Source organism: Apaloderma vittatum, unplaced genomic scaffold (genome assembly GCF_000703405.1).
Source record: "Apaloderma vittatum isolate BGI_N311 unplaced genomic scaffold, ASM70340v1 scaffold18461, whole genome shotgun sequence".
In the NCBI taxonomy this organism is placed as follows: domain Eukaryota; kingdom Metazoa; phylum Chordata; class Aves; order Trogoniformes; family Trogonidae; genus Apaloderma; species Apaloderma vittatum.
The window spans coordinates 31,021-47,456 of record NW_009698730.1 but is presented as its reverse complement, the minus strand read 5'-3'; the positions used below and the strand labels follow the sequence as shown (position 1 = coordinate 47,456).

Below are 16,436 nucleotides of genomic sequence, written 5' to 3'. Positions count from 1 at the left end.
AAATCACGTAACTACCTCTGCAAACTATTTTTTCATAAGCATCAAGCTTCAAATGAAGTTTAGGCTTTAGCAAGTTAGAGTATTTGTTGTCCTGTCTTCTGGTTTGTTGAGAGCTGAAGGACTTGCAAGTTTGGCACACTTGGGCTTATGGCTTTTGAAGGTTATTTGTACATATCGAAGGTTATTTGGATTTCATGTCAAGGTAGAAATGATTAGTTACCTGGCATGCTGTTAATAAATGTCTATACATCTAGCAGTCAGGCACCTGTGATTGTGTAAAGTATGACAAGGCAATTTGAGAGGCTGTAATATATCAGATAAATACCTAATAAAAATAGCTTTAAATAAGACTCTTACTCAATAAAAATAACTTCTAATAAGCATATGTACTCATCCTTAATAGGACCCATTTATAAAACTAAGACGATTTGCTTTGCTAAACATGAATAATTAATTTGGAAATTTATTTTGTGACAGTATTAGCATCAATTAACATCAATTTGTTAGTTTCTTAACACCAGTTTATTAGCATAATTTTAAAATTTCCCACATGGAAGTAATCTTTTTTCAGCCTGAAATTTAATCTTGAGCCAAAGGAGCAGGGAAGAGCTCTGAAAGACAAAATCCATTTTCATACTACAAGAAACAACTCTGGTCTAGTTACTGTAGTTCTGAAGGTGCGTGATTACTGTTATTTCTGTCAGGTACAGTAATAGTTCATTGTCTTTCACTAATTCTTTACTAAAGAAATTGCAACATATGTAAGTTTAGTTGTCAATCTATTTTTATATTTCTTTATTCCTAAAATTAATTCTGATTCAATAACTAAGTAAGTGACCAGTAAAGTTACCAACTATTGCCAGAAGTGCTGATTTGGTGACATGGGGATACTGTGCTGAAAGGTGTAATGAAATGTCATTAAATTGAAAGTTTTTCTTTTTTGAACTTGGTTTGCAGGTAGCTTATTTCTTAGAATACCTAAGTAGTCTGAAAGCTATTTCCCCCAAAATTGTGTGTTTGTAACAGTAAGGCATCCTATTATAAAGTATAAGCTGTTTAATAAAAATGCAAACAGCACTATAAAAGGTTCTGGATTTTTTCCAATTTTTTCTATCTTCTCACAAATTTTGCTTGTTTATGCATTAATACATTTTGTAGCAGGTTCTTTGAATTCCGTTCTGTCAGTTCTTCAATTATAAATTTAAATATTTTATACCCAAACAAGCACAAAAGATGTTTTTTAAGAACATTATTTTTTTTTAAAAAAGTACCTAGGTATTCCACTCCTAGTTTCTCAACCTGACAGAAAAGCTTTTTTTATGTTCACTTGGAATACACAACCACCAATTCACTCTACATCTACTCAGCCTCTGTAATTCTTTCATCTTCTACTGCAGGGTCTGTGGTTTGGATCCTTAAGGAAACTGTTTGCCCACCTTTGCCTTTTCATATTTATTTCCTCTTTTTATGGGGTAAATTATGCAAGATTTGTCTAAAGCACTGGAGTCCTCATAATTTATTGCTGCTTTAAAATTTAGGTATGCTTTTCAGTAGGTACCTAGTGCTAAAAACATACAAGCAAGGAGGAAACAAAGGGATGGAGGAATTTTCTGAGCCAATAGTGCATCTGGAGCTGGGCAGAAAACATCCCTAACACAAGCTTTGCACTAGTTTTAGAGGAAGACAAAGTATAATTTTCAATGTGACATTCTTGGCACAAAAAAGCCTACTTAGTAAGTAAAACTTGTACAATCATTCTGCTGATGTGTCTAGTTTAGAAAAGTTTTTTCATGCTTATAAAAACAACCTTTGCAGATGTTTAAATGGGAAGAATAACTACAATCAATACCTTCTCTGTATAAAACTTGTTTTAAAAATCCTGGCTTTTTTGTTAATAGCTCTCTGTACTGATATTTTATTCATGTTTCTTCTCTTGTATAATGCATGTTGAGTACTGCTTCTGGATCTTATAATTTTTATAGAACAAACCAGAGCACTGTTGGGTAACTGAATGTACTATAGCACTGTTCATCTCCTCTCCATTACCCTTTGAAGAGTAATAGCTTGCTTTCTGTGTGGGCTTCTAATTAATGTGCTCTTCTGCATCTCCTCTCTTGTTTTAATTCTGTTCCTCCGACAAAGGAAAGCTGTTTTCCTGGATTTTGTAATTAGTGGCTATACATTACTAACAGCACCAATTTCTATTTATCTCTAGGAGATTTGTATATTTTCATTCTGCTTAGGATTTTGTTTTTCCCAGAAGTCTCGGTGAGACCTTATTCTTGTTTGATAACTGCAGAGGAAATTCAGTTTAGAAGAGGAAACTCACTGGACGTTGGGAATGGCATATAGACTGAGAGGCCTGACATCATTCAGTGCACTCACTGAATCAGACGTTTTGAGTATGAGTTATGCCTGCATATAACTGAGATGAAGTTATATCAATAACCACACCCTTTAAGCCAGAATTAAAATGGGAAGCATGGAAGCTGAGGTGATGGCTAATGGTGAATTACCTGAAATTGCTCAAAGCAGAAAGAGTAAGAAATAAAAGTCTTAAAATGAAATTGTATTTTTTGGGTCTTTCCAATATTTTTACAGCATGTACTGTGTAAATTGCTCCAAGCATAGCAAAACTAATCATAGTTACTGATGAATGCTCATCTGTGTTAGTGTGGCTGCACTTCGAGGTTACGCTAGCTTGTATTAGCCATTTTACTTTATCAGCAAAGGCGCTGCAGAGGAAAACCAACCAACGTACAAGCCAGCTTTGTCTTTGTCCTTCATGTCTTTACCACATGGTACCTTTGCTTTGAAATCACATACTTTTGCAGGCCATAGAGACCCACCTCATTCGAAAATCAAGCGGGGGGCTGACATACATCGCTGAGTGGAAGGGCGGGCTGCTCGAACACAAGATGGGACATCTCACTTGTTTTGCCGGAGGCATGTTTGCCCTGGGAGCAGACGGAGCCCCCAGCGACAAGACGGGCCATCACATCGAGCTCGGTGCTGAAATTGCAAGGACTTGCCACGAATCCTATGATCGTACAAGTAAGGACTGTGTTGCAGAATTCAGTTTTACGGGTTGACTTGGTGACGGCAGCCATCGGTATTTTGCTGAATGGAAGTTGTATGATGGCGAGATGGAATGTATGATGGAATGTATGATGGAAGTTGTATGATGGAAGTTGTATGATGGCGAGAGCTCTTCATTCTTTCTGAGCGAATGTTGCCTTCCTCTTCAGAGTAACTTTAAGAATGGCTGCTCTGTTTTATAAATAATTTCTTGCACCTGAATGGTATCTACTCACTCTAGTAATTAACCTGACAGCTTTTTTTTCCACTTTGCCAATTTCTGTGTAGCCAAATTCAAACAAGAGAGGACCCTGTTCATTTATCTATCAATATAGCTATTGATCATATTTTATGCACAAAAAACAATTTTTATCCTCAGTTCTGTTGGTACAATGCTACAAAGAATAGAATTGCACAAAGAAGGTGGATTTCTGTGCAGGAAATTTCTTTGGATTCTTTCATCTTCTTATAGAAATAACCCTGGCAGCATTTCAGGTCCCAGAGTGTATTTTCTAGTTTGATACAGAAAAATAAATCTCCTCATCTTTTAAGCAAAATTTCACATGTTGCTAGTTATATGAAGGCTTCCAGAATGCAAATGTTAGCATCACTGTTCAAACTGGAATTTCTGTTTAAGATATTAATGAGGAACAGCTCTCTCCTAGTCTGAATTATTTACAAAATATTAAAAACTGGAGGGTGCTACAGTATCTTTCAGAAATTGTATACATTTTGACTAACCTGGCTTTGTGCCACATGAAAGGATAGTTGATTTGGTAGGTTACATAATTTGAAACATTTTTAATGCCTTTATTTTAGCGTGGTTTTTTTTTTCATATTGGCTAGGCATGAAACTGGGACCAGAAGCCTTCAGATTTGATGGTGGTGTTGAGGCCATTGCTACAAGGCAAAATGAAAAATACTACATCCTACGACCAGAAGTCATAGAGACCTACATGTACATGTGGCGGCTCACTCATGACCCAAAGTACAGGCAGTGGGGATGGGAAGCTGTAGAGGTAATGTTCTATTGAGCTGTTTTCTTATTAAAACCTAATATCCTGTTAAGTGAGCTATTGAATGAAATCTGGATTTTTTTTGCAGTTGGAGAGGAAATATTTATATTAAATCTGTAATATGAGCTCAGATTTCCAGAAATTAATTTACTAAATAGATGAGCTGCTGGTATTGTGTATTAGAAAAATACCTTGTGATTTCTCCTTCTTCAGTACTCTCAGATCAGGGTCATATTTTATCAAAATTATGTACTTCTCAGATCAGGGTCATATTTGGATGACTGCTCAAGAAGTTGAGTATTACTGCATGCAAATGGAAGGTGCAAATATGTGTCAGATTTGAGTGTTCAGCATGAAAATAAGTTTTATGAAGTGTATTTTTAACAGTAGTTGTGTGCAGGTGATTTTAATTCAGGTGATGAAGGCCAAGATGAAGTAGCAGATAGTACCAAACATTTAAAGGATGTCTCACTTTCAGAAAGTGTAGATCATCTGGACTGATCTCCATTAATGATAACAATCTTTTCTAGATTTACATTTCTGTGTCCCACTAGCCTTTGAGCTTCAACCAGTCATGCTGAAGCTGGCTATTTGTGTTTGTCTGGCACAAGCCTTCCAAGAGGTCAGCTAGTCTATACAACAAAAATTGGCTTGCTAAATCATTGTTTCCCTTATTTTGGTGGTTAATTACTCTTGCTGTTAGAGATGAGAGCCTTTGGATTTATCATGTTTCATCTGCCAGGTAAGGATCCTTATTATACTTCTAGAGTTCACTTACTTTCTCACATTGATATTGCCCTTGCTAAATTTCCTGTCTTTCACTCATTCTTTGGAATTTCTAAGTAGACTGAGATGTTGTAGGAGATAGAGAAAGCTGAAGAACATTATTCTTGTGGCACTATAAACATAAGAAAAATGACAAAAAAAAACCAAAAAACCCCACAAACTAACCCAAACCAAACGACTCTGTGCAATGTTTTGCTCATGGTGACCTCTCCTTTGCAGAGGTCTTGCTTTTTAGGATTTAAAAAATGTCCTGTTTGTCAGTTTGCCCAATACCTCTTGTTTCTACGAGTGTATGATTATAACTTTCTTGGATGAGCCTACATTGCTAGTTGTAGAAGGCTGCTCTACAATAAGGGAAGAACATGTAGTCTTGTGTTGGATAATTTCTCATCCCCGAGGGACCCTGCTAGAGAGCTCTTACTGGGTTACAGCTCCATATACCTGGCTGTGACATGACATCTGCCTGGCTCCCTCAACTGCAGTCCGGTATTTACTGTGTGACATACTGAAGGTATTCCGAGTGCTGTGAAAAAAAGTGTTTCAAGTTTGGTAAACAGATATTCTTGAAGAATGAATTTATGATTAAATCTGCTTTTTGTAAAAGAATAGCAGCTAGAATTAACTATACCTCTAATCTCTAACTTCTCCTTTTGAATATTCACAGCAATTACATATCTACAGTGAACACTGTAATCAGCTAGGTAGACTGTAGTTATTTAGGATATTTCATTTGTCTCCCTTGGGTGTTGGTTCTGTCAGTCCTGAAACAATATGCTTCTGAGTTAATGATTCCAAAGCAATTTTTATTTTTCAAAACCTCTGGTTTAGAGTGCTCTTCCCTCACTTTCTTCTTCACTAACACCACCCATAGGCACACATTTTACAACTGGAATTTTCCCAGGCAGATTATAATTAGAATATTTACAATGGCTGTTTATGGAAGTAATCCCACCAGGCTTCAGCAACGCCAAGCGTTCCTTCTCCAGGAGGTGTTTTTCCTGAATCATTGTTGCTGCCCACACTGATAACATTGTTATAAGCAATTGAAATGTTTTCTTTATTATTATTCTTTACCCTGTTGGTTCAGTTTGTTTGTGTTTATTTCAAGTTTTTACACTCATTTACCTTCTTAGTGCTCCCCATGTGTTCCTTGTTTTAACATTCCTTTGGTTGCTCTTGCCTGGCTCTAACCTAGTGGATTGCAGCCCATGTGTGGGAGATGCAGCTACTCCCATTGTGTACAGGCCTGTCCTCCACTGTCCTAATATGCAGTTGCTTATTTCATTATACAAATCTTATAGCTTCAGAGGAGTTAGTCAGTTGTAAGTTTAAAATTTTTTATTATTTTTTTCTCTTCTTCCTTGCTTATAGCCTGCACAGCTTTACCTTACACTGTATTTTTTTTTTGTTCCTGCACATGCCATGATAGCTTACTTACAACTATTTCATATTTTCCTTTTGCTCCTTATTCTTGCGCCAGAGAGCATATTACTCTTTTGTTCTTGGGGAAGTCCCTAACCGCTGAATATGGTTGGTGTAATTACCAACATCTGTTGCACAAAGAGGAAGCTGAGACTGAAACAAGAAGAAAAGGGGTAACAATCAGACTATTTGTCATTGCCCCAAAAAATTTGTTCTTTGAGGTGTTTCATGTCTATTTTCAACTCATGGCAGTGGCAAGGAACTCCTTAGGTTTGATTTTATTTTTTTTTCCCCAGTGCCTTTGTAGTAGAAGAGTAGGCTGTTCTATAAGTCACGACTTCTAAACTCTCCAACAGGTCTGTTAATTGTTTCTCTGACTTTTATAGACTAAAACTATGCTCTAGCCTCTCCATTTTTTTCTTTGGAAACTTGCTGTGCTGCTTTAACTTGAGTCCGAGATCATTCTATATGTACTTCAGCAGCAGGAGAAAATGCAATTATGACCAACAGCAATATCCAGTGTTACTGAGTCAGAAAGGTTTTTATCAGCTTAGCTCATGAAAGTCTCCCTTTCTGCATTATAAATGTGGCACATAATTTCAATTCATAGCACTTCCTTTGTGGTTTTTTTTTTCCTTTATGATACTTTGAGACTGTCAGCCAGTTCGTTCTGCTTGATGTTTTCCATTACTCTAGCATAACTAATCTTAGCCACCCTCTTTTTCTGAGAACTACTATTTAAAATGCATTTGATTGTTTCTTCCCACCCACCACTACCCCGCTGTCTGCATGGGCATGGCTGTGCTCCGAAACTGCAGGTACAGGCATAAAGGGCCGTTACGGCCAGTTAAAGGGAGGTGATGATCAAGAGCCTTTTTATCATACTAGTGCTGAGCATGAGCATCCTGTTCCTTTAGTTAAGTGGAAAGCAGATTTGAGGGGCAAGATTCTTCACATCTGCATCAAGTAGCTACCAGTGGGTGGCTAACATGGTGCATGTTAACCTCTTAATTTACATCACCACCATGCATTCAGCTACCTGTACGGAGTTGCCCTACAGCAAACTCATAAAGAAGGCTCTAACTATGTGCTAGAGCACGTAAGCCACAAATACAATTTGCTTTTATTTTACCTCACCCTGTATGGAATGCAGATGTTTCCTTGAATAATAGCCTTACCCTTCAAGTTCTCCTTCTGCTGTGCCTTGGAAAACATAATCTTGTGTTTGACATTGAAAATCCAGACGCAGCTTCAGCATTTTGAATTCATTGCAGGTTGAAGTAGACGAGAGGGAAGGAGTATGAGCCAGGGGAAATTACTTGTTTAAACTTAAGTATGTCACTTAGTAAAAGTGTCCAGCAAAATTAAAGAACCTAAAGACACATAGGAAAAGACAAATAGGCCTGTTGTATTTTAAAGGATCTCTCCTGGAGAAAAATCCCTTTTAAATATATATAATAGGCAGCTTAGTCTCCAGTGAAAAGTATGGAGAGCCTGACATGCAAGCTAAATACATGCAGATAGGTACAGGGACTCTGGCAAAAACAAGGACGTTTAGGATATCTGCTCCCAGCAAAACACAGATCTTGAACAGCTTTTAGAGGAGGTGGAAGTGATGGATACCTCTAATTTAGTAGTGACTTTTAGTCCCATCTCTCATCAGAACATGCTTATTCTGCCTGCTTGCTTGTTTTAGACAAATCTTCTGAGGTGGTGGAGGCCCCATCCCTGGAGGCATTCAAGGTCAGGCTGGATGGGGCTCTGAGCAACCTGATCTAGTTAGAGATGTCCCTGCTCACTGCAGGGGAGTTGGACTAGATGACCTTTAAAGGTCCCTTCCAGCCCAACGCGTTCTATGATTCTGCCTTTTCATAGCTTTTTGCCAGATGTTGTCTGAAATGCAGCACCTCACCCTAAATAAAATCTACACATCATATAATCACTTCAGTGATACTTGTAATAACTTCAGAAATTAAGGAACTAGTTGTCTCCCACCTCTCCACCTGGGGCTGTAATTTTCATTGTGAGAAGTTAGTTAGGGCTAAAGACCATTTTCTGGATTTGTTTTTGTATACAATCATCTTAGATTCTCTTCACTCCTTTACTATACTGCATGATAACAGAGATTTATTATAAAAGAGAGTAAGAAAAATTTAAGAGGCTAAGAACACTATTGACCTTGTGTTAAATAGGTCAGTTACAAAGAAAAAAGATGAATTAATATTTTTCAACAAAGCACTGATTAAAGAACTATTATTCAAATAAGGTATTGGATAGCAGTATATGTAAAGAAGTTATGCTTCATAGGTAGGCATTTAGGTACCACCTTTCTGAAGCAAACACCTGTCCAAAATAAGGAAAAGCAGCAAAGTTTATTAAATGGTATGACTCTGTACCTTCTACATTTTTAGTGCCAGGTACATATTGTTTGCCCTTCTGTTGTATACACCCTTCATCTGATCTTTTTTTCTCCTTCAAAATAAGCTGTTCATATAAAACATTCCTGCGGGCAGAAAATAAATTATATTTCTAGGTTGTCCATGTGCTCCTTTTTATTATAAAATAGGAATCAGTCACCTGTTTTACACCTTTTAACTAAATATGTGGTTTGGAAACTAGCTAGAGAAAAAACTCCCCATTTATTCTTATATCTAAAGCATGTAGCATGAAGTCCAGCCACATACTAGCTTTTTGGCTAGTTCTGCGTAACAGACAAAGGCATCAAAGAAAACTAGTACTCACTGCAGAAAAGAAATTCAGTCACAGCCCATCAGATGTTTCATACTGAAAAATGAAATAATAACAAAGAGAAACCAAACAACTTGCCTAGAAAATGAAGTTGCCTTTCCTTTTTGAAGTGACTTGCAGGAGGTAAAGACTGGTCCTTATGGTATTCAATTCTATAGCAATACTTTTTAAGCTCTAGAATAGGACCAGGAAAGGTATATGTGACACAATCTCTCATGGCTGATAGACAGGCCTGTGAGAGAGAGGCAATGATTATGCCTATTAAAAGAAGAAAAAGGAAATATGTGAAAATCCATATATCTTTACATCCATATATCTTCTGAAAGCCCATTTGTGTTCCCTTCTTTTATTAATTTACCATTTTGCTTTTGTTCCTAAATGTAAAATTAGATACATGCCTCTGTCTTCTTAAAAAGAGTTTTTGAACTAAATTGTCTCGTTTTCATCTCTTTATCAAAAAATTGTGATTTTTTTTTGCTAGTTTTATTGTCAAACAAAAGAATTGACAGATTATTCATTTCGTTAATCCCGTTTGTGGGTTTTTTCCTCCCTCTTCAGGCACTTGAAAAACACTGCAGAGTAGATGGTGGCTATTCTGGCATTAGAGATGTTTATAACAATCATGAAAGCCATGACGACGTGCAGCAAAGTTTCTTCCTTTCAGAGACACTCAAGTAAGTTAAGAAAGTTGACCTTCATTAATATGAAGTATTTGTATGTATCATCTTTACAATCATAATTTAATGATAATTAATAGTGTCCCTAACATCACCTAACAAAGTCTGACTGAAGTAGTAGAGCTTTTCTTAAGTGATGGGAAGAAAAATTGCCTTTTCTTCCTTCTATATCAATCAACTAAATTCTATGACCTCTGGAAATTGTATTTACTCCTGTTAAAGGTACTTGGTAGTCTTTGTTGAGAAATGACATCTCCTAGCTTTTATGGGATCTAATTATATATGCCAGCACTATTGAAACAAATTGACTGGACAGAGGACTTATCAGGCTTGTATTGCATACCTTTTATTTTAAAACTACAGAAAAACAAATAAGAAGTCATCTTGCATGGTAAGCTCGCAGGGCCTGTTACAAGAGAAAAACAAAAGCTTTATCTATCACTGTCTCTTAAGTATTCAATGAAATAAGGAAGTTTTGTCTTGGTCTCGTCACTTTTTTTTTTTCTGTGCAAGAAAAAAATTGCAAAGACCAGAAAGAAGCAATCATGCCATTTCAACAGAACATGTAATAGTCGAGTAAATGAAATATAAATAAATTTATGATATTTAGTGGCATTTTTTTGAGATAGTGTTCTCCCTCTTCTATACCTTTTATATTTGCCTATCAGAGTTAGACAAGAAAAGCCTTCAGGGAAGGGATGTTGATCAAGTAAAAAACTAAAAAAAATTTCATTTGCTAAGCAGAATTCAATAATCATGCTACGGTAGCTACAGCCTTGTATCATGACAATAAATAAAGTGTTGGATTTGTTTATTGGTTAATGATGGATTTAATTGACCCTGTCTTGGTAAATAGATACCCAAGTTACTGGTCTAGTGCTAGTTTTCTTCTTTAAAAATCCTAAGCCAGAACTTGTTCCTCAGTAGTAAGACAGGATTGAACTACAATATTTTAATTCCTACACCTTGATATATGTCAGCAATCTGGAGGATAAAAATTACTGTGGTTGTATACTATCAAACCAATATGTAATAAAATTACGAGGATTAAATGGAAGTGAACTGATATTTAACCTTGACAGCCTAAACTTCTTTGTCCTCTGTCAGGATAGAGGGGTTCTTTTTGTTGGTCTCCAGGTGCTGTTGCCCTTGAGTCCAATCTGAGTTGAGTAGCCCCAAGCTTTTGTGCTAATCGTTGTGATGCTGGGATTAACCGGTGTTTTGTGTTTGGGCAGCTTTTTCCATTGATATGTTCATCTAGGGAAATCAGGTGTTTATGTTTTCTTGAAAACTATTGTAGTTTCATATCCCTGATGTGGTCACATTTCCTGCTTTCTTTCTCTTGACAGGTACTTGTATTTACTGTTTTCTGAAGATGATCTTCTTCCATTTGAACACTGGGTCTTCAACACAGAGGCTCATCCTCTCCCTGTTCTTCACAAAGATGAGGGAAATAAAGAAGAAAACCAGAAATAGATGAAGTTATACTTTGTTTCATTCCTTATGTTTCGTTCAAGGACTTGGGCACATTATTTGGTTTTAAATTCCTGAGTTAAATTTTTTAATCAAGTGTTTTGCAGTCTGTTTTCTTGAAGAGTAAATATTTATGAATGAACACCAACTGATTATGATAGAACTTCAGTTCTCTCATCCAGCTGAACCACTTAGAAGAGAAATAGCACCTCTCTCCAGATTTAGTTAGGCTGCAGTGTCATCTTGGCCAAAAAGAGCAGAGGGTCTGCATGTTACTTGTTTCCTGTTAGAATTTAATTTGACTGCAAAATTCTTTTCTCCTCTGTGAGGAGATGTCTGCTTTAAGCTGTAATATTTTGCCATGTTGCAAAAAGCCATACTGAATTAAGTATAAAGAGCTTTTTTCTTTTTTTTTGTTCTATGTTATTTTGTTTTGTGTGTCATCCAAGACAAATCTTGTGACTGTGACAGCCTCTTCTTATGCGGGTCTATCATTACTTGGTAAAGTGTCCGATGTATTTCATTGTCAATGAAGTCTACAGAGGAATATTTTCATCTCATGCAGACAAAACTGAAACTGCAGTATACATTGAAGTTAGAGTTAACTTAGTTTTTATGAATTTAGTACATTCGTTAGTAGACCTTAGCTTTTCAGGATTTGATTAGAATATTGTAATAGAATAAATTGTTTCCTCCCTTTTCTAAGTGGTGTTAGTCTCATGTCTTTAGTCAGGCTAATACAGAGTAAAATAAGATAGACATTTCATATTAAGAAAGGGGGTCTTACCTTCTTCATGTATTTATTCCAGTAGCTTTTATTTGATTGGATGGTAAAAAGACAAAAAAAATATTTAATGACTTTTTCTTGGAAGCTGAGAATTACACCAGAGACAATTTGTTTGGTTTCTGGGACTTTCTCAAACACTTAGCTAGGTTCAGACTTGAGACTAGATTTGATAGTTTATTATTAGAAAGCAATTTAATGTATCTACATGAATAAAATTAGCTGTCCAGATGCCTTGCAGACAACTTGTCACTTTAAAATAAAAAAAAAAGAAGATAGATAATCATTCAGAGAGGAAATTATCCAGTGTACAAAACTTTCTGAAAGCACCGAGTTGGTCTTCACTAAGCGACAGAAACACACTGTGTTTAAAATTGGTCCCTACATTAGATGCCTGGCTTACTAAGAATGGTAACAGCTTTGCCCAGAACATTTTACTTTGTAGCATCACCAAAGCGAAAAATAATTAGAACTGATTAATTCCTGTTTCTACATTAGTACAGTTTGGAGTGGTTTATGTGATTATTAAGTCTACTTATGTTTTCATTTAATGACAGGATGACTTTCATAGCTTTTGAGTCGGATATAACACCTGGCTTCCCATTCTGAGAAAGCACATGATTCACTGATTTGACTGCAGCAAAACAATCATGGTTCTGAACAGTAATCCTTGTTAAAGGTATTTAGTAAGATAGCTCACACGTCCAGCATAGCTAATCACAGCTGAGAAAGCGCGTTCGTTTAGGCGTTACCAAGTATGTTTTTCTTTTATAATGACAGAGGTCTACAATGTAGTTTTGCTTGGGTAGAAGCCAAGAGCAAAGATAATGGATTACATTTTTTATATATAGCAGCTGGAGGCTGACCCACACATTTGACCCTCTGGAGTCTGTGAAGATGAGCACTGCCTCGCTGTCAGCAGGGAAAGCAGAGAAGATGGCACGTGTCACACGCGCTACCAAAGACTTTTATGTAGGGAACGAAGCAAGAAGACCTTCAGCAGTGCTGATCCTTCCATCACAGGACAGGCAGAGCTCTGCTTTCATACCTGCACGTTACTTGGGGCTTCCCTGCTGAGCTTGGGTGACCCAGAGCTGGGAGAATGGACACAAACACACGTGCCTCTGCCTCACATAACACCTGCTTACACCAAACTGGCACACCGAGTCAGGACTTTTTGCTTTACTGCCTTTTTTTTTTCTTAAAAATATATATAATTTTGCTTTCTAAAGAATGGACTCTCTCTTGTCATGATAACAGTTTTCTTAAGCTGAAAGAGCAAGGATGAAGTCTTGGCTCTCCTCTGTTGAAAAAGCAGAACTCTTGCTGATTTTAATACTTCAGAATTTGCATTGTTGGAGAACTATAATAATTCATTGTATTTCTTCAGAAACAGTATTTAAGGGAGTTTTGTCATTTATTGTTTTGAGGATTCCCCCCCCCAACCAAGTAACCCAGAGAAATTACATCTGTGGAATAAAGCGAAAAATTCTCTTCCCTCTTTAACGAAAAAGTAATAATAATTACTTTTGTCATAGTTATCTTTACTGGGTCATCTGCTGCTGCCTACCACATGGTTGTGCATGTGCTGCAATAGGCCTCATATCAGTTAAATAACTACACTAGCTCAGATAAAAACAGTCCCTGAAGTGTGTTTTGTAAGCTGCTTTTTTTCATGGTTTTCTGAACCACAGTATGCTTCCCCCAGCTGGGTCTAGTGATCTTGCCTTTACTTAATAAGCTGAAGAAAAACAGTGGAGATCTAGAGAGCTCTTCTCGTGTTTCAAAAACACTTGTCGTATATACTTAAATATAAGCATCATGACTGTTTCCTTGCAATACAAACATGTAGTATGATTTTTCTTTTAATTTTTTTTTAGTTTTGGAATTACAGTGATTTGAAAGAGCACAAATTTTATGTGACTGGTATAGGTATTCAGGTTGTATGTACAAACTGCACTATACTGTACTTTTTGTAAACTAATATAAGTAAGACGAGAAGATTGTACAACGTGTAGATCTGCCAAATGTAAGAAAATGACATTTTCATGAACTAAGAATATATTGATTTTTCTTCCTTTTTTTTAAATAATGCAAGAACACCAAAGTTGAAGCAATCATTTTGAAACAGTCGGTACTTAACACTGCTTGTTAGATTTCTGAGATAACATAGACTTAATTTCCTGTTCACTTAACTAGCTGCATGGCAGTGACTCTTGGTGGTCACTCTGTATTCCTAGGCAAAGGGGGAGGGAGGACATTATCTTTGCATAAACACACCACCTATACTTTCTCATTTCTTTGCACCATAAGAATACATTTAAATCTGCATATGTCAAGTCCTAAATGGTAGATCACTTTAAATGGCACCCACATTGTTTCACAGGGGAAAAAAAAAAAGTTTTGATTGTTTGTGAGATAAGTATTGCATATGTATTGGTTATACACAGATTTTTGCAATGCCCAATGGCTCACTGTTTCTATGGTGACTTCATCATACAGATTATCCGTTTCTGTCATGTATTTAAATTGGTTTTGATTTGTACATGGTCTATTTAGTCTTTTCATCTTTATATATAAACCGAAATTATGGAATACATAATAGATCAAGATGCTTAATTTTTAAGAACTTATATTTGTAAAAATTTCTCTATTGTGAATAAAGTCTTTTAATATATCTGCTCAACTTGTTACAGTTTTTCTCTATTTGTGTTGCAGAAGTAACTGCAGGAATCTGCTGCATAGTCCCGTTTACTCAGTCTGCTATATGCACAAAGTTTTGTCAGCAGATTGCTTTGATACAGATTAGTAGTCTGTGTACTTGTTAAGATACTGTTTTTAATTAATGTTAGTCATTGCATTTAATTGCTAACACAAAAATAAATACCTAGAAGCTTTGGTCAATAAAATTCATCCTACCAAATGTATTTTGGTAGAAAGAAAGCGAGTTTACTAATGAAAAGCGGGAAGCAGGGAATTCAGAGGTGACAGGCAGTAAGCAGAGTGAAGGTCAGTCACTCCAGTTCCTGCTCTGCACAACACAAGTGGGCTTCAGCTAAATGCCATTTAGGAGCAAACCGGAGCAGAGATGACAAGGCTGTCCCAGTGCCCAGCGTTACGTGATCGTGTTATGAAACTATCATTAGTCCATGCTCCAGATGAGAGAGGAACAGTTGTCATAGGAACTGTAACTACATTTTGTGTCAGAAGGACATGTCAGTAAGATCTGCAATGTAAATATTGAAATAACAGCTACACATCATAGATAACCTTGTTTTCTCTGTTTAGTAGAAAGCCTGATCCATAGAGAACAGTGCAATAAACTGCTGTGATTTTACGGAAGTGTTTCAGTAGTATCAATTTCTGTCAAAGAACTTACACAGGTCTAACAAATAAGCCATTCCTGAGGGTAGCTCTTGGACCTTTCCAGCACGGTTGTGGATGTGCAGCTACACCAGGCAATCCTTGGAGTAAGTCAGCAGGCAGTCCCCTCCAGGGACACTGACTCCAGGGCCACACAAAGTGCTACTCAACAAGTTAAACACGAACTAATGCAAACCTTTGTGCAGCACGTTATTCACAGGGGATGTAAATACAAGGTTAGAATTTCAACCAGTTCGGTCTCTTAATTGGATGCTTGGGATGATTTGTTTTCTGCAGTGGAAAAAGGAATGAGGACTGAGTTGACAATTAGTCAAGACAAATAGGATTTGTCCTGCTGTCTGCATTGCCCTATGGCCTTGTTCTATCACAAGAGGAACTCAGCACTCATATGACAGCATCTGCTATGGAAACAGCCCTTCATCTGATCCATCTTAATCCTGGGATTAGTCTGTCCTGGTTGATCTCAAATGCAGGAGGAAAGATTATGCATCAGAAAACAGTCTGCCAAAACCAGGCAATGGTCACTGAGACTGGAAGTTCTTCTCTGAATACTGCAAGAAGAGTTAAAGGTTTTTGCTTTCTCCTGTTTTTGTGCATTCATACGTGCACAGTGGTGGATGGAGCAAGTCACACGGCTGCAGAATCCAGCTAAAGCCCAGCAGGCTGTTAGCACTCAACAGTGCTTCAAAAGCCAGCAGTTTGACCCTCATTTCTCAGGTATTTGCTCCTCTGTCTGCACCAGCTCTTACTATCCCTTTAATTAAAAACCACCATAATCAACCTTCCCTTTGGAAGCCCCTCTCTAAAATCTTTCACGTGCCCTCCACACTTCCTATGCACACTTCGTGGCTGATCTGTGGAAGGCTGTTTGCCTTTCACTGTTCCCACACTGTCACTCAACAGGACATTAAAGACCCCTCTCACCAACATTTTAGCCCTTCATTTCAATTGTGCATTGCTTTCACATCATCAGTCACAGAGCTACCATAAGTCTTGAGCAGCTTAAGTAAAAAAGAAAAAGAGAAAAAAAAAAAAGGTCTCCCCAGCCCCTCTCAAAGGTGGAGACCG

At 37.0% G+C, this 16,436-nt stretch overlaps 1 protein-coding gene across 1 annotated transcript in view; it reads left to right on the top strand.

Annotated features, from left to right (window-relative positions):
* LOC104280472 (mannosyl-oligosaccharide 1,2-alpha-mannosidase IA-like) overlaps positions 1-11,610 on the top strand; it is a gene marked incomplete at its 5' end in the record, with an annotated part of 39,418 nt that extends 27,808 nt beyond the window's left edge. The window contains 4 exons of the mRNA XM_009878133.1: positions 2,835-3,054; positions 3,925-4,097; positions 9,609-9,724; positions 11,077-11,610. Of these exons, the coding sequence (XP_009876435.1) occupies positions 2,835-3,054; positions 3,925-4,097; positions 9,609-9,724; positions 11,077-11,203 (636 nt within the window). The remainder of the gene's footprint in view (positions 1-2,834; positions 3,055-3,924; positions 4,098-9,608; positions 9,725-11,076) is intronic.
* Between the last annotated feature and the right edge of the window lie 4,826 nt (positions 11,611-16,436).